The sequence below is a fragment of the Passer montanus genome, unplaced genomic scaffold (genome assembly GCF_014805655.1).
Source record: "Passer montanus isolate IOZ18808 unplaced genomic scaffold, ASM1480565v1 scaffold19, whole genome shotgun sequence".
Classification (NCBI taxonomy): Eukaryota; Metazoa; Chordata; class Aves; order Passeriformes; family Passeridae; genus Passer; species Passer montanus.
Genome location: NW_024366480.1, coordinates 12,422,995 through 12,448,050, shown reverse-complemented (window position 1 = coordinate 12,448,050; position 25,056 = coordinate 12,422,995). Strand labels below are relative to the sequence as shown.

At 37.3% G+C, this 25,056-nt stretch overlaps 1 protein-coding gene across 5 annotated transcripts in view; it reads right to left on the bottom strand.

Moving 5' to 3' along the window:
• DLGAP1 (DLG associated protein 1) overlaps positions 1 to 25,056 on the bottom strand; it is a 252,400-nt gene that overhangs the window by 119,963 nt on the left and 107,381 nt on the right. For 3 of the 5 annotated variants that reach the window (XM_039706190.1, XM_039706192.1, XM_039706191.1), the window contains exons 2-3: positions 17,035 to 18,060; positions 2,239 to 2,453 (exon numbers count right to left, since the gene is read on the bottom strand). In XM_039706190.1, coding sequence (XP_039562124.1) covers positions 2,239 to 2,453; positions 17,035 to 17,988 — 1,169 coding nt within the window. In that variant the 5' untranslated portion in view covers positions 17,989 to 18,060. Of the gene's footprint in view, positions 1 to 2,238; positions 2,454 to 8,611; positions 8,698 to 17,034; positions 18,061 to 25,056 lie in introns of those variants that run through there. The other 2 variants (XM_039706193.1, XM_039706194.1) reach the window with 1 other exon arrangement.

The following is a 25,056-nucleotide window of genomic DNA, read 5'->3' as shown; positions in this document are numbered from 1 at the left end:
CTGTCTAACACACCTGCAAAACTCTGACAAAAGTCTTGGAGTAATCAGGGTAGCCATGGGACGAAAAACTAATGTCATGGTGAAGGTCAAGTCACACTATTAAGAAAGTATGAAGAAGTCTGCAAACAAAGACCTAGCTTAACAGAAGACTTAAATTCCCAGAGCAAGCACTCAGCTGTTTCTCATAAAACCCCCAGAAATTCCCATGTTCATCAGAAAGTGATGAAAGCACTGCATAATTGTGTATTATACAAATTGTCTCTGAAAGTGAAAGGTTTCTCAGGAAGATATATTTCTTTAAAATATCAGCACAGATTAAAAGAAATAATTCCATTTTATCCCAATTTATGCTGAAAAGCCATTGAAAAATAGCCATTCTCCTCTTTTTTGTTTTACTACCATCTACCATTTTCCCTTCCTTATTCTACCCCATGAATTACATCCTACTTCTGCACAGCTCCTAAACTTACGTGAATTTTACAGAGTGTAGCTCAAAATTTCGCACATTCCTAAAAGCTTTCCCAAATAGGAATGGATTAAAAAATATGGGAAATTAGGTATTTGTACAAGCACTTTGATGAATTAAAATGACTTGAAAGCGAAAAGCTTCTGCTGCCTCTGGTCTAACATCCTCCATGGGTTAACAGTGACATGCAGGACTTTTGATTTTTCATAAATCTATCTTTTTCTGCAAATCTTGTATCTACAGAGAACAGAAATGACCAAGAGCAAATACACTCATTGTGATGCACTGTGCTTCACATATAATATGGAACTCTGGAAAGCATGCTTCTAAAAACTCAAAAAGAATAAGCTCTGTGCCTGAAAGTGTGCCCATGCATGAAGCCTGGCTGGATGGAGTTTGTGTTAGTAAATAACATTCATGTTCACCTTGCAGAGGTTGCAATAACTGATTTCACAGGAGGAGTTTTGGCTCAGGAAAGGATGTGGTAAAGTCTTCCGGATGATGAAAGGAATCACTGGATCCCTTGAGCAAAAGCCAGCTAGATTATGAAAATCCCTGCAGAAAATGAGATTGCTTTCTCCTTTGGTCACTAATAGAAAGAAAGAGAAGAAGCAATCCCAGGCTTCCCTTGAGACAAATTCAGGCAGGCTGCTATGGGGAACTGCAGTAAGCTTGCTTTTTTTCTGCTGGCCTATTCATCACTGATGTCAAGAGCATGACATTCTTAACAAGGATCAAACAGTTTTCTCTAAAATCTGTTTCTCAGATAAGGTCTCTGGAAAAAAATGGGGTAGAGGAGGACAAGGAAGGAGAAGAAATTAATCAGGGAAATGCAAAAGGAGTCTTTTCTGATCATGGATATTAGAAGAGATAGAGATTATTTTTATTTCCTCCCCCCCCATTTTAAAGCTACAGCTTTAGGCAAGTTATACTAAGATTTATTTTTGGTCCAGTGAACTATGATTCACTATTATAGCTAAGAATTTAAAAAAGACAGAAACAATTGTTGATTTTAGATCCACACTATTTTCTTTTATGGATATAATTTATTTTCTTGCTTTAAGGGACTTTTCAATTTTAGAACAAATTAAAATAAAATGTTAATACAAAATTGTCCCTTTGTGCAATTTTCCTGACAATTTGGGTGGTTTTTTTAAAAGACCTGAATAAAGGAAAAACAAATATTGACATTTAAAAAGCCACAAACTCATGATTTCTTTTGGCTAAAGCTTTCACAAACAATTGAAAAAAATCTGATTTTGGTTCTCCACAAAATACAGTACAATTCTGAGTGGAAAACATGGGTTTGTCTACTTTCAGATGGTCTTTCTTCTTTTTAATTAAATGTCAGGTTCTCTCTGGAGTTGCAAAGACTATCTTAGGGTGAATTTCAAATATTGAGTATATATAAACACACAGTTACACAATGCTTTTGCAGGCCAAAGCTGTATTTTAGCAAAGCATTCAAAGAGCATACCTACTGTACATACCTGGATGCTCACTTAGCACTAACAGGCTAAAATACTTTGCAAATTCATAGTGCAGGTTCCTTTTCAGAATAACATTGAAATACACTCCCAGATTTACTCTTGTTAAGAAAAAAACCATGCAAAAATAAGCATGATGGAGCACACTTGCTCAAATACGTTCCTGAACAGGTAGCTAGAAATAAGAGAAGAAACAAACATAGAAAATGTAAAGAGAGGAATCAAACATAAAAAATGTGTGTCTTAATGGAGAGCTGTAGGTGATACAGCAGAACCTGGACTTACTTGAGGGTGGTGAGCTCGGTAAGGGATGGCTGGGTGGCCTTGAGATAACTCTCTCTCCGTGCAGCAATCTTTGGAGATGGCTTCGGGCTCGTGTCCGAGTCTCCGCTATCATCGTCCCCCATGGCTTTGATGTAGCTGCCGCTACGCATCCGGCGGCAGGGAATCTCGTCATCTTTTCCTCGTGGAGTGTAGCCAGTCCATTCATCTTGAGGAACCTGAAATGATGAACACAATTCTCTTGTTAGCAGAGTCCTCCCTGATATTATTGGTAAGCCACAACAGAGCCATAACAAAAGCATTGATGGCCAAAGGCCTTTTCCTAATCTCATTTGACCATGGGTTGCTGTTGCAATGGAGACCCACTTCTCACCCTGCAGAGGCACAAGCACCTCTGGAGTTCTTTGGCAGTTTCCATTCCTTATCTGGGAAGCTTCTAGCGAACATCCTGACATAGAAGGCTTGGTTAGGTTTAATACTGGACCGGAAAATCTTGGCTGTTTTCAGCAATTTTCATTCAAAGGCTTTATAAACCAGATCAGAGTATTTTTAGTTCAGCTCAACATATTGAACATCTTTGGGGAGGCACAAAAGCTGAAATACAAATCCTTATATGACAATCTTTTCTGACAGAGTGTACACAGGAACACTCACCAGGATGATTTTGGCTCAAGATACATTTCAAATTAGTGGAGCTATGCACTAATTATCACAAAAGTAGGCTTGCAGGTGTGAAATTTTACCAGTATTGCTTCTATAGCTTAATTGGTGCAACTGTACAGCCGCAGCTTGCAGTGAGCCTCCTTTTGAATTCTGAGTGTCCGAGTCCTACAACCCTTTATTCCCTTCTTTTTCTTCTTCTTAATGATGTGCACTATTTCTCTTGAAATTTCTCTGAAGTCAGTGCTGTCCTTTCTTTGTATTGGAAAGCTGGAACAGTGGGAATGTGAGACATAACAAAGGACAGTCCAAGAGCAGAGTGCTCTTGCCCACCATTGTCTCCTTTCCTTTGCTCCTGGGGCTTCTGACCACATAAACCAGCATCCTTCTCTTTCCTGTAACTGCAGAAACAACATGCAGCGGAGCAGGGTCTTTGAAGCTGTTTTGCAGAAATACCATTTTTGTCTAAAGGTGAATCTGCAATAGGGTTTTTTAGTTAAACAAATATTGTGTTAGACTTAAATAAAAGTGGTCATGAATTTTTAGTTTGCTGCTTCTCTGATTCTTCTCAGTGAATCAACTCTATCAAACAGCTATAGCTATAATGCTCAGAAAACCTTAAAAGCCACGTTAAATAAGGAGGCATGAATCTAGGTTACTAAATTTGTCTTGCAACTTACAAATACTCTCACCTATCAGAATTATCTTTTCTATGAGAAGTTTGTTTTTAATCAACATTTACCTTCACCTGAGGATCTTGTGAATTCCACTGCAGATTTCAGCTAGAGCATATATGTGCTAGTTTTTTTAGACAACCAAAACTAAAACATCAGAATGCTTGCTAATGGCTTAGCTGTTGATTCCCACTACAAACATAAGTCTACGTCCAGAGGCTGTAAGGCCTTTCAAATGTTACTGTCAATGCAAATAATTTTTTATGGCCTTTTATCAATCTATAACACTATAAACTGCAACCCTAAATCCACTGTGCTATACAAACGAACAAAGATATTTAATGGTCCTAAGCCCATATAGGCTTATTACTAGTTATAATTCATTAATTATATTTTTTATTAATTAAACTATCCACAGCATATGTCTTTGATTTATTTCCTGATGATTTCAAAACCCAAGACCTTGCCAGCCTTCTTCCTTCATTGATTTTTCTTTTCCTGCTTCTGACATAATGATTTAGGGCCTTCCTTAAGGCACCAAGCTCAAGCAGTCCTTTGTTCCTCTTGTGTTCTGCTCTCCCCATTCTCTCTTGGTCAAGTCCAGCCTTGAAACTCACTTGGACCTTCAGTATTTTCCTCAAAGGACTGAAGATTTAATCCTGCAGATCTACTCTAAATTGCACCGTTATCAATATTCTTTCTTAAGAGCCATTCTTCCTTTTCAGGACTTAGTTGTTCTCAAATGCTCCATGTTTTATTTAATTAATTATTTCCTTGTGCCTTTTAAAAGTAAATTTCCATGTTGTCTTTAAATATACTTCAGTTAATGGCTCTACAATTCTTATCTTCCATCAGCATTGTGGGTTTGGAATTTTTTTGGCGTGTGTGTGCATGTTTTTTTGTTTTGCTTATTTTAAAATTTATTTTCCTGGGCTACAAGAATCTAAGTTCCTTTAGGCAGGAATATAAGTCCAGGCAGGAATTATAAGTCCAGTTTTTTTACTGAATGACGACATGCAGAATTTTGCATCTATAGGATATTACTGAATAAATACTCCTAAAAACACTTGAACTATTCTAGGAAAGGGTAAAGCTTCAACTAAGACTAAGAGTACCAAGTACTAACAGAATCTACTGGAAGAACAGGATTGAATGAACATCTCTAGTATTTTCCCACATTAAAAAAAATAATAAAAGGAAGAAGAAGCAATATTTCCATTCTGTGGCTTTAAGTTTATGCCTAGACACAAGATCTGGAAAGCTGGTGCTTTCCAAATGAAGGTAACACTCAGTAGCAGTTTTGATTTTTGATATAGAAGAGTACAGAGTATTTACATTCCTCCCATAGCCACTTATGACAGACAGTATAACATTTTTTTCAGGTCTTACTCTTGCATTAGTTCTAGAACATCATCAAATAGTGAGCATACAATTCATACCACCTCTCCCACATGTTTTGGACCCTACAGCTTCTGCTTGTCAGTGTAAAACCCTGACTTTAAAAAACCCTCATAAAAAAAGAATTTAAGACAGATTTAGTAAAATCAAGCTCTGCTGACATTTTGATGCCATGCCCAGACTTCAGTCAACCATTTAAAACCTGTAATGCTGTATTTCCAATCAGTTTTTAGGTAGCTACTGGATATTGAAGTCAGAGTATGTAGAGAATCTGTGACTTCTCAGAGGATATGAACTTTGATTTGTTAATTATTTTAATAATTATGCTATAATTGAAGATCTTTGTTTTTTCTCATGAAGATAAATCTGTGAATTATTCTTTAATGCACTAAATAAACTGTGTTAGTGTATTGTTAAGGTTGGTGTCTTTAATGGAGAAAAAGTCAGGGGAGATAAAGTTACAATGTTCATACAGCACCCATCATTCAGGCAAGCTGAACACTTGTAGCTTTATTAAATAATAGATACACTGTTAAATTTAATGCAGTAGTTTATAGATGGAATACCAGTGAAGAGATATAGTTACTGTGAAAACCCTTCCTTTGGAATTATTGAGTTCTGTTATCAATAACCCCACGTATAAGTACAAGACTTTTGCTTGTACAAAGCAAAGCTTCGTATCCCAAAGCTTCTCAAAATTATTTAGATGCAATTGGCCAGGTTTCAAATGTTGATTGCAATGGATTTACCCCAAAACTTTCTATTTACACATGCAAACACTGTGTACCATGATGAGATTTGAGTGCTTTGCTCTAGTGCCACAATTTGTATGATGTGATTGGAAGTTTCCAGTTTGAGCTCTGCTCCTATCAGGTGAGCAATCACTGAAAAACAACAGCTATGTTTTTAGTAGCTTTTCCACTTTTTAAAAAACACTAGCTTCAGAGAAAGAAAGCTGAGCTGTATTAGGTTCTATTTTGTCGGGCCAGGGTTTTATGAGCCTTCAAAAGGAAACCTAATACACCCAAGGATAGCTTAGCTATTACCTTTGGAGGCAAATAATGAGCAGGATGGCTTCTGCTGCAGTGTTAGAAACAAAAAGGTTTAATAAAAGGCAAAATAACAAACAGAAAAATCCGAGCCAGGTACAGTGGTTTGCCCCTGGTAGAAACACCTTCACAGAAGCCTCGTGGTTCTTTTGTTCTCTTCTTTTTTACTTGATGGGCCAGGCGGGACTTTTTGGCTTCTATCCAATTAGGTGACCCCAAGGTTTTAGTGAAGTGTCTGGGGTCCTATAAGGTGGCTTTTCACCTGATCGTTGGGAGAAACTTCTGGGCTTCTTTTCTTTTTTGGGGGACAAAAGCTAGCTTTGCCACTCTGTCATTAGGAGGCACTCTCCTACATTCCTACAGAGCTGTTCACACAGAGATCAGGACAAAGCAGTCTCAGTGAGTGGCACAAACCCACTGGCTGGTTTCAGTATTGGAAGTCACCTGCATGTGCAAAACCAAAGTGACCCAACAATAACACAAAAGTGATCCAACTTCCATTTCCATATTATGGGTTTAAGGGTAAACCCTGCATGTGCCAAAGAGAAAAGGATGGCTCTGGTCAAAAAGCCATCCAGATTCAGAGAACAGACTAAAATACAAACCCAGATATACTTCTAATTTCACAGAACTCACCGAGGAGTCCAGAGTGTTTGTACAAACTATCTTACCTGCCTAGATAAAGTTGTAATACAAGAATGTAAAGGAAATTTGATTAAAAAGCTACTTAATTTAAAGTTTGACCATGTTTTTTTTTTTTTTGTTTTTTTTTTTTTTTTTTTAGGTATTTAAGTCTGGTTTGCTTTTTTCTAAATATTTTACTCTCTTTATTGTTTGTTTGTTTACAGTAAAATTTCAGTATATAATTGATTTTGTACATGAAAATTTAGGTCCAGCTCCCCTTCATCTTACTTATTTCTTATATTACATTCACAAGAACAAAAATTCCTGATTTCAGAATTTGGTGTAGGCATCATATAACTGATGAGAGCATTTTCAGGGTAAAGAAAATCTTCAGAATTTCTGTCTCAGCTATTAACAACTGTAATACTTTTTATGAAAGGGTGTCTGTCTGTGTCTTACTTGAGTAGGACAAACAACCCTTAAAGCCCAGCATTTCCTTTCATTTCAGGCAGATAAAATAATGTCAACATTTTAATACTGCTGCGCCTGTAGTCAAATACCTCAAGCAATACCTACTAAAAGAAGTGACCTGATTTTCAGAGTGCTTTTTTGGTCCCTAAAAAGTATTGGCTGTAACAGACGTGGCTGTAACAGCTCATGCAGACAGTGCAGCTCACTGTCGCAACAAAGTGTTTCATATTATGAGAAAAAAGTAAAACATAAAGCCCTCTCCAAAATGCAAACTGCAAAAATAAAATCAATCAGACTATTTTATACATTCTGTTTCTACACATATGGTACTACATCCTGTAGTGTGATTTCTTCTGTTGGTCTGGAAAAAAATGCTGGGAGAAATGTCTATGTGAACCTCCAGCTCTCTTATTTTTTTCAAGTTAGGGGGTCTGCACAAATGTTCCCACAGGCTCTTTGTTTGAATGGCCAATATTATGCCTTGCAAGGTCACACAAGTGCAAATGCACTGTATCTTCTGCCTTAGACGATTAATGGGATTAAGATTGACATACTTGAGATAAAGCTGTTTCATTCTTCTAAGAAAATCATATTATCTAATTACCTTGGCAATACCATTTTTCCAGTATCAGAATATCAAGAGAGAACATCACTTGCATTATTGTTTTAACTTCATGAAAAAGGGGGAAGAGCTAAATTCAGATCTAACAATGAACATTGTTTTTATTAAAATAGCACTATTATTATTCACACTATCAAAGTAATAATGATCCTGGAAACATTTCATTCTCTAAATTATCTTTAAGCTCATGTACAAATCTTTACAAGCCTAGAAATCAAGAGTGTTCTTCACTAATACAAAAGGCATAGAGAAACAGAACAACATTACTACTTGAATAGAGATAAAAAATATTCAGCAAAGGCCTCTGAGACATGCAGCTTACTGAAATTTAAAACTTCAGCAAACCCCTGGCAATAAATTGCTACATGTATGAACACTAAGCCTGACAACAATTTCTTTCTTTTGATTAAATGGCTGATATAACATTCTTTTGTAAATAGAGCAGGATATAAAGTACTGCTACTAGCCAACATCTTACCTGGATTTAGCATCATTTAGTGTATAGATTACCTGTCCCCATCTTTAACTAAATTTATGCTGCTCTGCAAGTTTTCACACTTTGTCATTAGCCAGATTGTACTGACTTGTCACTTCCTTTAATGCATTTTTTGATATAAAGGAACTGGATTTTTTAATAGATAGCCTAGGACTCCTAATAAAGAAACAAAACAAACAGGTATATACTGGCCTCACAGTTTTTAAGCATTCACTTCATAAGCCCACATGTAGTAGTGTGTGAAATAAGCCCAGATTGTAATGACAAGGGTAAAGAAAGCATTTTTGAAAAATTCAATTTCTAAACAATTAAATTAGAATATCTAATTTTCTTTATTTTTTAAATTAAAAAAAAAAATCCCCCCAAATAGTTATTAACTTACCTTGCTGGATGAAATAGCAAATAGACTGTCTCTATAGCAAATTAAGTTCATTATTGATCTCTAGTTTGCTTTGGCTTATTGCAGCTGAAATCATTAAAGCTTCTCCCTGTGCTTTGCCAAAGCAATGTGGATGACTATAGAAGTAAACAAAAGGACTGGAAGGAGTGGCTAACCATCACTCACAGCAGTAGACTTGTAACTTTAGCTTTCTATTAGTATGCAAATACTTAATGAAATGAAATCACACAACTGAAGAACAATGCCTAATGACTGCTCAGTGCAGATTTTTCAAACCCATGCAATTTGGTCTTCTTAGCCATTATTATACCTCTTCTGCATGCTGTAAAGGAAGTTTCAATTGCCATCTTCCACTTACTCAGCCTATTCCCAGCAGTCATGAATTTTGAATTAATCAGACCAATAAGGATGAGTAACGTTTCCTTCTATCAGTGTGCATATGTTAAGAATCATTGAAGTATGCAAAAAAAAAAAAAAAAAAAAGAAGCCTTAGAAAGCAGAAAGAAAAATATATGTTTAATGAGCCTTAAGTGTTTTCAAAAAGGCAGTTAGGAGGGTTGCCTTTATTTAGGATAAATTTAATATGCTCAGTATAGGCAGCAACATTTGCTTTAGCATGTACTATTTGAGCAATCATGCTCTACTATAAATTAATTTAATTTAGCTGACTTATCTCCATATTTTTTTACAAGAAGGGAATTAACACTAGAACAAAGACCTGTCCATGATAGAACATTACCTCCTCTATCCTGTGCCCACCCCTTGCATCAAACCTGAACAAACATGGTGAAGAACTGAAATCTTCCTTCACATAACAGTAGTTTGGAAAGTCTTCTAAACCAGTACGAATCCTGAGAGAGTCAGCCAATAGACAAAATTCTTCAAGCACCACTCCATTTTAAAATGCCCATTTACCAAAAGGTGTCTTGACCATTAGCTCATCAATCTGATTCACATTCTATTTTATGATGAGGAATGTGTGTCTTCTAAATGAAATTACCATGTCTTGATTCCAGATAAATATTTCTCCTTCTGTTTTATGGGTAAAAGTCCAACCAACCACGAAGAGGGGCGTGCCGATACGATGATTCCATCCACTGCCTCGCAAGTTTGCCACCCATGAACACCTTCTGCAGAAAGGAAGCCAAACAGCAACTAGCATGTCCATTAGCTGAGGTGAACATGTCTGAAGGTCACAGAGCAGGGCTCTTGGCCAGCACCTCAAAGCAGAACTGCTTCAGCGATACTGATGGATGATATTCTCCAGTGGCAGAGGGCAGACATTCGTTCTCATCTTTTGTGAAGTATTCAGTGCCATTGGTTATAATGACATATGATTTCTTGCCCAATTAAGGATGACAGGACGACTGCTTACACAAATACCAATCCTTGAAAGGACACTTTCAATGACCAGCAGAAGAGAAATGTTCATTTCTTCTTTATATCTTTTGTGGTGAGTCACTTCAACAGCTGCATACAGTGACTGGATGGCATGCAAAGCAATGCTGTTAGATGAGATGCCATTTTACCTTTCTTTCACTGCACACAGGCACAAGTCTGCTATCAAGCAGGCAGCAGGAAACTGGCTAGTGGGTGGAGAACATGTAGCTGAATCCGTATCCTTGGAAGAAAACAGATGTGGTGGGGAGAGCATTTTGAGAAGCAGTCCTTATGCTGTTTCTTTTGGCTGACTGCAAGTCAGTAATCTCTGGTGCTTTGCTAATGTGCTCTCACAGGCAGCAGCTCTAAGTGATGCCCTTAAACTGCCATTTCCTGCTGGCTGTTGGCTTCTGTCACATTTTAGTGGCCACCAGACAGACTTTATTGACACTTTTACAATTATTTCTTTTAGATTACAGCAATGCTATACATCTGTGAAATAAGTTTTCATTTGGCTGTAAGGAAACTGTCCTGGTTTCAGAACATCATAGTGTGTCTTCTCAGCAACTCCAAATGGTCACCAAAGGGTCACTTGAGTTCTACAGTAGTGTCCCATAGGACATAAAATCAGTGTCATAGTCCTGACTCTCATCTGCTGGAAACTGAATTGCTACAGACCAAGAAACCCCAAAGATTTCCTAACCTTCCCTGGTTAGCAGGCTATGGTTATGTCAGCAAAGCAAAATTAGACACAAACTTATTTGCATAAAAGGCTCCTGGACACAATTCAGAGGCTTTATTTGGAAGCTCTGGCCCTTCAGAACTGTCACAATGCCTTATCCAAATGCATGACACATTGCTTAGTCTTTGGTGAGAGAAATACATATCTATCAGAAGCCCAAAGAAGACATTTCATTGCACAGTTTCAGGGTAAGAGGATGAAAGGACAAACAATATACAACAGATTGATGTTCTTATTGCTTAATTCAGTAGTGACAGAAGCTCACCTGTGCAGAGCTGTCACATTTGTAAAGCAGAACAAAAAACCGTGGCCAGATAACCCAGCTCAAACCTCTCTTCTGGAACTGTAGTATTTCCTCACTCAAGATCTGTACTGTGAATTCCATTCTTGAAACAAGCACAAAACCCCAACCCAATAACTGGATGAAGGGAAATACTCTTTATTACTTTGCACTGACTGAGGAAAATGTATCATTGCCCAGTGTTTTCTTCCCCACATTTTTCACATATTTCCACAATAAAATTTAAGGTTTCAAACTCAGAGACAGATGGAAATGATCCTCTTTGCTGGACTTGCTTGTCTTGAAGATTTTTTGTTTTACTTTTTTTTTTTTTTTTTTTAACAGGGAAATTACTTAAAATAATAAGATTGGAATACTCAAAATATTTAAGGCTCCAGAAAAGAATCAGACTTTTGCTGGACTTGAATTGTCTTGAAGATTTTTTGTTTTACTTTCTTTTTTTTTTTTTTTAACAGTGAAATTACTGAAAAGAATAAGATTGGAATACTCGAAATATTTAAGGCTCCAGAAAAGAATCAGATTCATGACTGAAACAAATCTTATCCATGAAGGAACTGAAATAGCTACCAAATGCCAGCTGTTATGTGCAGCTATAATTTTAGTAAACATTTCTGACCTAACAGTATATGTAATGTAGTGTCACCCAAGTAGGTTTACTAAATCCTATAAATGGTATGCCAGCAACAGGTTCCAGTTGCCAGAATTGTATTCATTAATGGATACATTGTTAGAAATTAAGGATGCTAGCAGAAAGAACTGACAGTAATTCAAGTTAATCTGGAAAAAATAAGGTCAGTGTCAGTATATTCAATACTTAAAAGTTACAGGATGGCAATAAAACAAAAGGACAGAAAATTATGGAACATTGGCAGATAAAGTTGCAGCTGAAATTACTGTTGAAGAGCTCTCTTTGTACTTAGGAGGCCCCCATGACTCAAGACTCCAAAGGTCAGCACAGCTTTCAATAAAGCAAATAAGAACACACCAGTTGTTAAGGTGAAATGAGTGGCAAGATGATGATCACCAACACAACTGACAATTTTGGTTTTTTTTTTTTTTTAAATTAAATTAAAGGACTGCAAAGATGAGGAAGATGACTATATTGAAATACTCTCCAACATATTTCTCTTAGTATAGCAAACACATCTTGGGTGGGTTTGTAGGTAGGCTAAGTAACCAAGATGCCAGTTTAATGGAATTATCTGTTAGTAATATACAATTTGTAAATAAGCTGTTTTGTGCCTAATCTATATTTTCCACAAACTCCCTAGCTGTAGCCATTATTCATATTATCCACCTCACAATTTTAAAATCAAAATAAATTAGCTTTCTGAGAATTTTTTTTCAGTGTTAATATGCTTACATACTAGTTCATTTTAAAATTCAAGAGCATTTAAGAATTTCCAAATGTTTTCATGATTATTGCATTACCTGGAAGTTGACCTAGAATATATTAAAACATTTGACACTTTATTTCACATTTGTCCAATTTGCTTCACTAGCTTTACTAAGAATTAGCTCATGAGCTCATAAAAGACCCTTGAAACTTATACCTCATATACTTTGTAGTTCTGACTGGAAAATTGAAAGAGAAATAACATGTGCTTCATTAATTTTCAATTTATAATCTAATATGAGCCAAAAAAGTAATCAGACACATGAAAAACAGAAGATCTATATTAATGGATGTTAATACAACTTTCATATATGTAAGGATATTCTGGATGATTCATTTGAATATGATAGTTGCATCTGAAATGCAAACACCATAAATGAGGAAAACACAAACTGAAAATGCAGAAAAACTTGCATTGATAAACTTAGTATAAGAGATCTAACATAAATTGCTGTGTCATAAGGATAAACACTTTGAAATGTAAGGTGCCACGTTAACAAATCACATTACACTTACTGGTCCTTATTAGCACCCTGACCCTTAAGTCTATTTCATCATCCATGGACATGGGCAACAAAAAGAGGCTGGCTGGGACTGGAATTCAGCTTTCCTAAGAAACTGTGCCTTGTCCTGAGACTAGAAAACAAGTCATTTGGATAATGAGTTTCTCAGCACCACACATTGTGTACCAATGCACATTACAGGCAACCTTCACCCAGGAAACTGAGTGCAGTACTAACCAGAACCCTTTGTCACTGGAGAATTCTTATTACACCCAAAAACTTGGTTTATATTTTAAAATAGTATTTCTCACAGTATCCAACCAAAGGACAAGCAAAGCAAATGTGGAGCTTGAATGACTGTACTGTTGCCCCCACCTTCTGTACTTCAGTTTTCAGAGGTAAAATTTCCATCCTTAGCCTCAAGTATCTGACACAACTGATATGAGTCTCATCAGTTGCAATGAAGAGAAAACTTATGACTGACCCACATAACAAAAGAAGATTAATCTGAAAAGCGTCATTCTTTGTATTTTTCTCAGTCTCTTAACAAATGGACCAAGGACAACAGGGATGGTAATTACATGGAACATTAGATGGCAAAACTATAATCAGAGACAAACTCTGTAGTGTATTTGATACACTATTAGCTCCAAAAATCATGAATTCATAGAAAACAAGTGTCAGAAATATCACCCCATGTATTTAGACCCTATTGTTTGCAGCAAAGGACTGCTGCTTCCATATTGTTTTTGATGGTTTGGTTAATTCAATTTTTCTTTCCAGACCAGAAGCTAGCAGAGAAGTAGAGGCTGACCACTGCTTTAATTTTTTTTCTTTCAAGGGAGGGAAACCATCTTGAAGACGCATTTTGATAAAACATGAACAATTCCTTCTCATCATCCTTCACTGTAGTCCAACTGTAAAGCTGGATCAAATAGCACTATCCTGAAATAACAAGTCAGCTCATTAAAGAGAACCTTATCTTTCTACTACCCAGCTCCTCACTCTTGAAAAGAGAAATAGAAGATAAAAATGCAATTCCATTCCCAAAATGTGGGTAAGAGGAAAAGATTTGCTTGACAGTCTTTAGATTATTCCAGGACAATATCTGTTTATGAAGCTGCACAGAGTAGACCCAAGCCTCCCCTGGAACTCCAAGGATGGACAGTGTGCCTCAGCACCAGGGCTGGAAGTGAAGCCTGGTGGGGTAAAGAAAGACAGTACAATGCAGAGGACTCTGCACTTGATCCAAACTCCAAATTATGAGAAATAAACCCATCTGTAATACTAATTACTGCCAACACCTTCCACAGAACAGTTAAGTTGAAAATATCACAGCAAGTGAAATAATTGTTTGTTGTTTCTATGTCTTTATGCTGAGAATTCATGCAGACACTTTTGTGGTTAAAAGCCCTTACAAACAAATGTGAAGTCAATGTCACCTGTGATCTCTGATATACTCAGATCTATCAGGATAAAGAAAATTATCCTGAGTACCCTGAGCTGGAAAAAAGTCACTCCTTCATTGAATTCAGATACTGTGACAAGAAGAGATTGCATGAACAAGTATCTGCTCTTTGAATGATCACAGTTTATGTTCTGGACCATGGACAACAACTTAAATAAAAGCGAGTTAATAAATCTATTTAACATTTAGTGAGTTATAGAAAGCAACAAAGAAGCATCACAACAATGAAATTAAATTATCAGGATTGTCCAGTGTTGTTGTAAATTTGCAGCTTTCATCTCATTTTGTGCCTTTCCAGTTCTAACACAGGACACCAGCCTTTTGGTACAATAATGAGAAGTGCACCTGGAAAACAGCAGATGCACAGAGTAACTCTACAACTCACTAACAGAGTAGAACTCTGCTGCTGTTAATATATATTTATATTGCCAGACAGACAAAAGGCCTCCACTGGGTTCTGTGTCCCATTGTGCTGCGCATTGTGGAAACACAAAAGGGAACAAAGTCCAAGCCCCAAAGGGCTTGCAGTGTAGAAAGACAAGTGATATAGTCAAGAGAAAAGCAATGGGATGCATTCAAAATAGACTGACTTTTTAAATACCTACATGCATTTGTCATCCCTTCAAGCTGCCAAGAGAGAAGAATAATCCTGACCTGCTTCCTCAAATCTACTGTACTCTGTTTGAATATTACTTCCAATGTTAACTGATGCCTGGTTAAGATTCTCCTTTAAAAAAAACAAACAAACAAAAACAGTTTCAAACCAATTATATTTCCCTTGATTTTACAGTGGAATGCAATTAAAAAAAAAAACAAACAACAAAATTAAGTGAAAACCGAAAAATCACTACCAGTGAGAATGGGAAATAGAACTACAGTGAGAATGTAGTTATTCTAAGTGAGAATTTAGTTATTCTTGCCCTTGACAATTGTTGGACATATTTTCATACAGACACAGATAATGTCCTCTAATTCCACTTGAGGAGTCTATTCCTGTCAGTTAAACATTATCTAAAGGTCCCTATGGAGGTGTTCGTTTAAAGCTGATGCTGGCACAGTTTTTCACTCTTTTCTAGCCATCTGGTCACATACTGAATTGTCAGCTATTTTATCTGAACCCAAAAGAAGGCTGAAGGAGTAAACAAAAATATCAACAAAAAAAATCACAGGGTTCAAAGTAACCACAACAATCAAGCCTAAAGTTATGATTTCTTCTTACTCACAAAATTCACACAAAAGATACTTAATAAAAAACCCACTAAACCTCAAAAGGTTGCAACCTGAGGCTATTTTGAAACCCCTCTCCCTCCCCAGCCCATACGCAGAGCTGTAAACACACTGAGCATTTGTATTGCCCCCTCTTCCCCCACCCCACTCTCCTAAACAATTGATAGAAAATATACATACCCTTTCCTTTACATTTAAGACTTAGCATCCCAGAAGCTGGTAATCAAAATTATTTTGCATTACACTCCATAAAACGTTTTAAGATCAATTTTTAAATACTGATGCCTCAGTCCTACGCTTTCTCTGCATACTGACTTAAACAACAGAATGTGGAAGCTGACTGTCTCATTAAAGCACCCATATGAGAGAACCTGCTACAGTTCTATACAAATAGAAAAGAGTCCCACTACATTAAAATGAAACCGAATTATCTTAGCAAACCTCTTTTTTCCTCATGGTCTTCTCTCTTCTCTGTGCAACGTTGTTCCATCTTACACACACACTTAGATGTGCCATAAGTGCTTCTTTTAAAGTGCAAAAAAGCTATCCACAGCTCTCCTAAGAATGAAACAGTTTTAATATTTTCTGATCCATGTTCCTGCCACAAACATTCACCGGCAGTATGATAGCTCCAAGAGGAGACATCTGATTCTTGACATTTAAAGATACAATACTGGTGGAAAATAGTGACGCTGTATTAACTGCAAACAGCTTGTGAGGGAGTAGGTGATGTACTCCTAAAATGTATAATCAGAACAAGCAATAATTTCAACCTTTTGATTTTTTATTTTTGACTCAGAGCCATAAAAAAGAGGAATAGCCTGATAAACAAATCTGGACATGTTACAATAACTCTTTTAAGAGAATTTATATTCTATGGCTAAAAGAAAAGTAGGTTGTTTTCCTGCTGGAGAAAGTATTAAGGTACCCCATAGTTTCTCAAAAAGGGTCTCACAAGCTTTCATAAAAAATGAGCACTAAATGAAAGCAAAATTGAAATTACAGAAATCAAAGAATTTGTATCCTGGTAACATTCAGTTAATTGACATTTGCAATGCTAAATGAAAGCACTAAAACATCAAATTCTCCATACCCCTACTGTGACAGCCTTATAAATTCAAAAGGTACACAGAAAGGTCTTATTTTTCCCACATGAAGAAAAAAAAAAAAATCCTGTTCTAACATGAACCGTTACTTTGAAACACTGTGAATTCTGGACCAAAAAAAAAAAAAAAAAGGATATATTTTTAGTTCTAGTAGTAGAACCCCTTGTTTGGTGATCAGTGACCTCTGGGGAAAGTTGAGACATCAGAGCAAACCTCCATCCCCCACAAACACCTGAGACAAGGCAGAGCACAGTTAACAGCAACCAGTTCTCCACACTGTACCTGGAGGTACTGACATGACCGTTCCTGCTGACACGTCTCTGCCTTCACCACTGTCTGGTCCATGTTAACTGATGCTTTCTGGTAAACTTCACGGGCTCTGCTCACGGTTAATGTAGAGGACCAAGAGCTTTTCTTCATTAACTGGGAGTCCAAATTCACAGGCAGGTTTGCACAGGTAGAGCATTTGACATCATTATTGCTTCTGGAGGACTTCACAGTATGCTCGCTAATAGTGTTATAGGCTTCCATAAAGTATTGGGAAGAAGAGCGATCAGGGCATCTTCCCATGGTCATGACCCCACTGGGACCATGATAAATGCAAACATCATTGTCCAAGTTGTCATCTGAACTCCACCATCCTGATGCATTGGATCTGGGCTTACCTTCTGATCGCCTTTCCTTACTCTTGCTGCGCTTCCCATACCTCATCGTCTGTGACTCCTCCGGGCTTGCCTTCCCCCCATTGACGCTCCCCTTGGATGGTCCTTCCAGCGAGTGGGACTTGGTGAAGAGCTTTTGGACAGAGTGAACCAGATGCCGGATCCTGCCCGGGCTGTCACTGCGGTGCTCCATGGCAGTTCTCTTGTACTGCAGGGTGTGGTAGCCATCCCGATTCAGGGGCAGCTGCCGCTCAAACTGGTCTAAAAGGTTGGCAGGAATGCGGTTGGTCTTGTTGGCAGTTCCATGGGGAACCAGAGCACACTCATCCTTGAGTTCGTGGTGGGAGCTGTAATGCCTCCGGGGAAACGTGCTGCTGGCAATCTGATCATTGTAGGGCACCATGCACTCGGCCTGGAAAGAGTTCCTTTGAGTGTAGTAAGGGTGGTCTGCGGGGTGGGGGTCCACCGGGTTTAACAAATATGGCTTCCTGTCCTGGTGGTGTGGCAGGCTGTCACACGCAGGGTCACAGGCAACCCCGTGGTGGTGACTGCGGCTGCCGGATAATCCCTTCATCGCTGATGGACAACGAGTCCCAAAGTCATCTAATACGTATGGCTGTGCGACAGGCAGAACTCAGAGAAAGGCCTAAAAGAAAGGAATACAACAGAACACGTAAGATATTCAAGCTGAGAGAATAAACAGCGTGTGCACACTTAACCTTTTTTGTTTCTTGTTGCAAAAATAACGGAAATAAACATTCTCAGGCTCTTTTTATCCTTTAATCTTTCCCATGTCCAGCATGGTGATATGGATACCTAAGCAGTACACAAGAAAAATTATCTTGTTCCATTAGCTGGAAGCAGGCACAAGACAATATTTCCAATATGAAAAGCTAGATAGATATTGCCACCTCTACTCTAAAAGGTCAGTCCTGAAAACATTCATGGACGGGGACCTCCCAGGATACCTTAACTGCCCATCTGCATATTTTCAAGGCCAATTGGACACATTGAAAAATATCTTTTCTTTAGCGGAGCACTTTCTGGGCTTCTTTGGGCCAAACACAAACCATGGTGCAATTAATGGGAAATCTTTCTCTAACTTCAATGAATATTTTTACTCAATCTCCATGCTGTCTGCCTGGACTGTAATCACCTCAAGGCAACAGCAAAACATTTCCATAAGTTCTCTTCAAATTAAGAGTAAAATAACAATAAATTACACTGTCAAAAACAAAGCCAAACCAACTATTTAACATCCTATATATCTGTGGGGTTTGTATTTACTATTTTCTGGCTCCTACTCACTAAAAAACCCCACCTTATTCTGCTAATGCATTGATTTATTTCTCAATAATTTTTCATTATTCTAAACAGTGTTCATATATCCTTACATACTCCTACCATTAAAAGAACTGGGATAGCCAAACCTTGCACACAACAATAACAGTTAATAACACTTAATTCTTGATTGCAGTTATTTGTCCCTGAAGTGACTCGCAATGCTGTAGAATATGGATTACAACAAATTGAAAATGGAAATCTTCATTCCAAGTGATATAATAACCACTCTGTTTGAGGCCAGATGCCTTCATTTCAGCCCTCAACTCTAGCAAAAGTCTGGATGCAACCTATGAGCTACTAATGTGTAAACTGTGAGGTTTCAGGCGTGGCAAAGCAGTCTCATGGTGCAATCTGAGAAGCTGAAGGGCAGATGACTCCTTAGAGGATGCTTTCTTACACTGGACTGAAATGAGAGTCACTCAGCTACTTTAGTCCTTTCTGGCATGGCTAATCACATAAATACTTTTAGAAATGTAGCTCTTCAGATCTTTCTTGGAGTAAGGACAGACATGCATAGCAAATAGGTTTCCACTATGCTCCTCCAGCACTCTCTCAGTTAAAAGTTCGTGTTTTAACAGGTTGTAAACATTGTACCCACTGGCAAATTGGTAACAATGAAGTTTACTAAAATAGCATTAAGTTAATGTCAGTCTGGAAAAGCATGCTCTGCACTTCATCAGAACTTATTTTATATTTTCTTCTGAATCTGCAGCAAGCCAAAGAGGAGGTTTTTTTTTTTTCCCCAGTATGCTTCAAAGCTAATCTGGATGTCCTGCCTTTTATTCCCCCTCACTGGATCCCTGCAATGCAGAAAATGTTCTTCTCAGGAGACCTTGAATTAAAAAAAAAAGTTTTCCACAAAGGCTCTTGAAATATTCCAAATGGCTGATTTACCTAAAGAGGAGAATGGCTAAAGGCACCTTTAAAAGCATGAAAATAATATATTCAGGGAGCTGTACTTGTCAATTATATGGTAGTGACAATCCTTAGCACTTATAAAGAGAATTTTACATCCCTACCATAGTTAAAAAATATGACCTACTAGTCTATGTAATCAAGAAACATCCAAAGGGATGTAATAGTAGATTAATTAGTTAGGTAATTGAGAATGTGACTTGATCAAAGATACCCCATCAAGCAGAGTACTTCTAAAGGATATAGAGACCAAATAAAAAAAAATACAATCTTTGCCATCTATGAATATCTTTTATGTATCAAAACATATGAAAGCAAAACTTCAGCCATTTTCTTTTAACTTAAATCCATAAATCCATTTGCAATCACATAACAGTCCTTATGATGATGGATAAATTCTCTTAAGGCTAAAAATACACTAGTGTGCTATATAAGATAAAAAAAATAAATTAAACCTTGCCTCAAAGACAGGAGAAAGATATGAAAAAGTACAACTAACTGGGACATGCCCTAAAACAGTGATTTATTTTCATTTTTTCCCTATCTGAATGGCTATGAAATTTTCATATACTGTGGAAAAAAGAGTATATGTAGGCAAAGAACCAAAAGGACCAATAATTTACAGCATAGTGAAGTCATGACAGGCACAGGAGATGTAATGGAATTATTGAGAAAATGTAGCCTTAACATACTGATACAGAAAATGGCTGGGATCAGGAAACACTTGATCTGGTTTATAGACTGGAACAGAATATTGTGGAAAACCTTGAAACTAAAAACAAGCTTAAAAGATGGAGCTATGATTTGACCAGTGAGGACAGCCATGTTACCAGCTGTGTTTTGGATGGACTGGCAATATGGATGCTAAGGAGGATGTGCAAAAAGTGGTAAAAAGTGAAAAAGCTTATGAAAAGTGACATTTGTCTGTATAGAGAGAAAAAAGACAGGCTTTCAAAAAATTGTGGAGGAAGATTGGCTAAGCACTGCTATATGAGCTTGGATGGCAAGTAGGATGGAAATGTTTAGGAGAAAAAATACATGTATTTTGAGTCTGAGCTGTCAATGGATCTTTTATGAGGAAGTACTGGAGAAAAAAGCAGAAGATAGGATGATCTGCCCAAAAGGAATCAGATGAACAGATAGGGAGAACAACAGAGAAAATGCTTGTGAAAGCAAAAGAGAATAGAATTATGAAAAATCACATTTAAAAGAGGAGGAAAAAAAGAAGAAACAAACAAAGAAGCAAAAACCAGAAAGTGATAGAAAAATCAAGCCAAAACCAAAAGGCAAGATCTAACCTGTGGAACAAAAAGGAAAGGTGGTAATTTATTCCCAATTCCTAGACTGCTGGATGCATTAAGAGAGGGTTTTTTTCCTGGTCTAACAGCACTGAAACATTTATTTTATAATGAAAATTGTGATTAAAAAGTCCCACATAAGCATTTACTAGAATATAGCTTCATTTTACCTTAACTGTATTACTGCTAGCACAGCATTGAAAGTGCAATGAATTAGGAAAAAACCCAATCATGTACCATACTGCACCTTCCAGAAAGGAAAGAATAAGTATACTATGCTCAACATTGAAGAAAGAAGTATTGCTTTTCTTAAATATTCAGTGGACAATTCTTCTGCACAAAATCACTCCAAACACAAAACCTAAATCCCTCTCACACCTCAATCCTGTTTTAATATGTTAATATAGGTCTAGAAAAAATTCTATCCTACAGTTTCTGATTTCATCAGTATTTTTCAAAGAATATGCATCATATTCCATAATTCTGTTGTCTGAACCTATACATCAACATTTAGCACAATTAGCAGCTGGAAACAGGGCTATCTGTTCATGCCATGAGTAGCTGAGAGGAAACCAATTAAGTCTTTTATTTTATTGGTATTTTCTGGCCAAAACAGGAACATTTGATTATTCATGAAATAGGGAAAGACAATTGATGAACACATTAATAAACAGTGCAAATAGCAATTCTATAGACAGCAGACCAAAACTACTTGATGGCATAGGAATAAAGGAGATGTTAAAGAGATATAGAATTGTAAGGATGAAGAATGCTAACTACTTTCAACATTCATGTTACATTTGCTTTTGTTTTCTTGAGGATGCCCTTGGTAGGAACAATACAAATATATTCATCCCTGTCCCTAATGTGGTGTCCCTAATGCATAACAATTTCCTGGAACAACCTAGTGGCTAGAAAAATGCCTATTTAAATCCTATGTAATTACTATGAAAATGAATGTGAAATAACAAACTCTGAACATAGAAATCACCTTATTTTTTTACAAATTTCCTTTAAATATATTGTATACTCATGTGTTCTAAATTTACTCATAAAACACATCTTTGAGAAGCGTATTCTTTCCCTTAGATATATGTTCAACCTTCTGTCTTAGAAAAGATTTACTGATATGCCCCTGAGCCTCTCCAACTTCATCCAACAAGACTGCAGAATGCAGAATATGCTGGGGCAGAGGAAGGACTCCTCTTCTTGAGCAGCAGCACTCCTTGCCTCCCTGTGCCACTTAGGGAGGGAAGAGGTAAAGCTCAGGAAGGAGGGAATGGTGGAAGATGGTGTTTTACTTCTCATTATCCTGTTCTGACTTTGACCAGTAATAAATTCAATTAGTTTCCCCTTGTTGAATCTGTTTTCACTGTTAACCATGGTGGTAATTGGTTTGTGATCTGTCCCTGTCCTTATCTCAACTCATGAGTCTTTTGTTTTTCTCTCCCCAGTCCAGTCATGGAGGGGAGTGAGAGAACGACTCTGGTGGGGACTTGACATCCTGCCAGGGTCAACACCCCACCGGCTGATGGACCTGTACTTTCCTGGGTCCCCCTTCTTGCCCCTTTTTGAAGGCAGGGGTAACATTTGCTTTTCTCCAGTCCTCATGTACCTCTCCTGACTGCCATGACCTTTCTAAGATGATTGAGAGTGGTCTAGCAATGATGTCCACCAGTTCCTTCAACACTTGAGGGTGCATCGCATCCCATCAGGGCCCACGGACTTCTGGATGTCAAGTTTGACTCCATGGTCTCTAACCCAATCTTCCTCAACCACGGGGAAGTCTTCTTTTCTCCACCAGAGAAGTCACCAACAGGGACACTAATTAGGCATAATTAGGGCCACAGCACCTTATCTTTGTCTGTTCAGAGACCAAGGAGTGAGGGATGTTGGTTTTTTTTATTGTTTGGTGAGTGTGGTTCTTCCAAGATACCACTCCAAGAATCAGACGACATTTCTGGATCTTCAGGGGTCTACCAGGTCCAGAAATTGAAGCACTGGGGCAGAGGTGGAAGACATAATCTGTAAACACATAATGTGTAAACACATAATGTGTAAACACATAATGTGTTTACATGTATGCTCAGCTCTGAGAGAGGAGGGCATTTAATCATGTGCACAAATTGAACCAATGATGCTTCTTAGCAATACTGTTTATAGTTGTGCTCTCATTTTATGCTCTGTGGTAAACAAAGATAGGTTCTGATTTCCATACTAAAATCCCAAGGTTCTCAGAATTTGCTTATTTATTTAATCCCTCACTATGGAATGTTCTCAGTGAAATTCCTTTCCCCAGTTATCAATATTTACAAACAAATGGAAAATATGATTATGGTAAGAAACTTCCACATGCTCCTCATGCAGAACATTGCTTTCTTGTAAAGGTCGTGATATTTGGCAGCCATTATGTGGGGCCTTTTTGTTACATTGCATCACATTAATGAAAATCTAGACATCAATAAAAGGATACATATTCTAAAATTCATCTATTCACATATTTTATTAAAGGTGTTCAAAAGAAAATGAGGTCTCATATTATCTCCCTAATACATTTTGGCATGTAATATGAACAATTCAGTGCCTTGGGTAAAACTCTCAAGAGAACATCTAATTTTTGCTTCTGTGTCAGCAATCACACCAGGCAAGTGATATTTACAATATAATTTAATCTTGAACAGTGGACAGGGAGTCATAAAGTGAAATATATTTGCCAGTCAACTCCAAGTGCATGGGGAGATCAATAAGTGGGAGTAACTGGGGAAAAAAACTATAATTAAGCTTTAGCTGATCTTGAGGAGGCCCTTGTGAATGGCATGCATATCAGAAAAAAATCAAGAAGAGAGGCATCCCACCAATGGATTGGTAAAAACACCAACCCACCATGAAAATTGGTGTTTTTTTTTTCTGTCTGCATCCAACAATTTTTAGTTTGCATATATTTGTGGTATCAGGTATCACATTTAAATCTGACATAAACTGTTTCCATCCACATGCTTTTGGTGAGTAACTCTGCTGGTCAGTGCCAGGACAGTATGTGCCTAAAAGTTTTGGACTTGGCTTTACTTTCTTCATCTCTGTGTCTAAAGGCAAGTTGATTCGCCACTTGGAGTGTCATACAATCTGTAGTCACTAAGGTAACCTAACACACAATTAACCTCTGAGTCATATCTAAATACACGACAAAGTCTGCAAGATTCTAATAGTAATAAGTCAGCAAAATTTTGGCACAAAGAGACCGAATTTCTCAATCCTCTCAGGAGTGTGTCTGGCAATACAAAGGATTACACATAAAGATCTTGGCTCTACAAAAAGAAGTACTAAACTATGATTTTCTTCTCTTCCACTCTCCTGATTTGCACACAAATTAAGAGTCAACTTTTAAAAAGTTGTGATCTGCTTTAGTGAGTAATAATATATAGTGCAATTAGACTACTCATTACTTTCCTGTGGTGTAGGACAGAGTCTGACTCGATAAGGTACAGCACATCAGTTGGAGAGCCTGTTGTGAATTCAGAACTGCCAATGGACATTTTCTTCTCCAGAAAGAAAACAAACAGGATATTATGTCTGTGTAATGTGCAAGTAAAATAATATATTAAATTGAATCATTTAAAAAATGTCACATAGGCAGTGTTGAAGCATATACCTCATACCTAAATTTAGATGTTGCATTTTAACCTCCTCAGTCTGGGGGATGATGAGCTTTATGACCTTAATTTATTTTTTTTTTAAGAAGAATTTGCAATGCATTTCCAGAATGCTTTGTCTGGGAAAAGAGCAAAAGGGAGTGAAAGGGAAGATACACCAAAATTGGGAATCGGGTTACCTGGGCTGCACTCTTTTATGTTGCACCTAAGTTTGCAACTCTATTTTGCTTGCTTTCTTCAGAAGAATTCTTAAAATGAAAAGATTACAGTCACTACTTTCTATAAATGACAAATAATCAATATGATATGGGTGTCTCCCACTATCTCTGGATAACAAAAGGAAGCAGGTATGAGGGACAGGTCAAACACTCCAACAGCATCTGATAAAAATAGAGGGGCTATCACAGTGGAATAAAACATACACCATTAAACGAC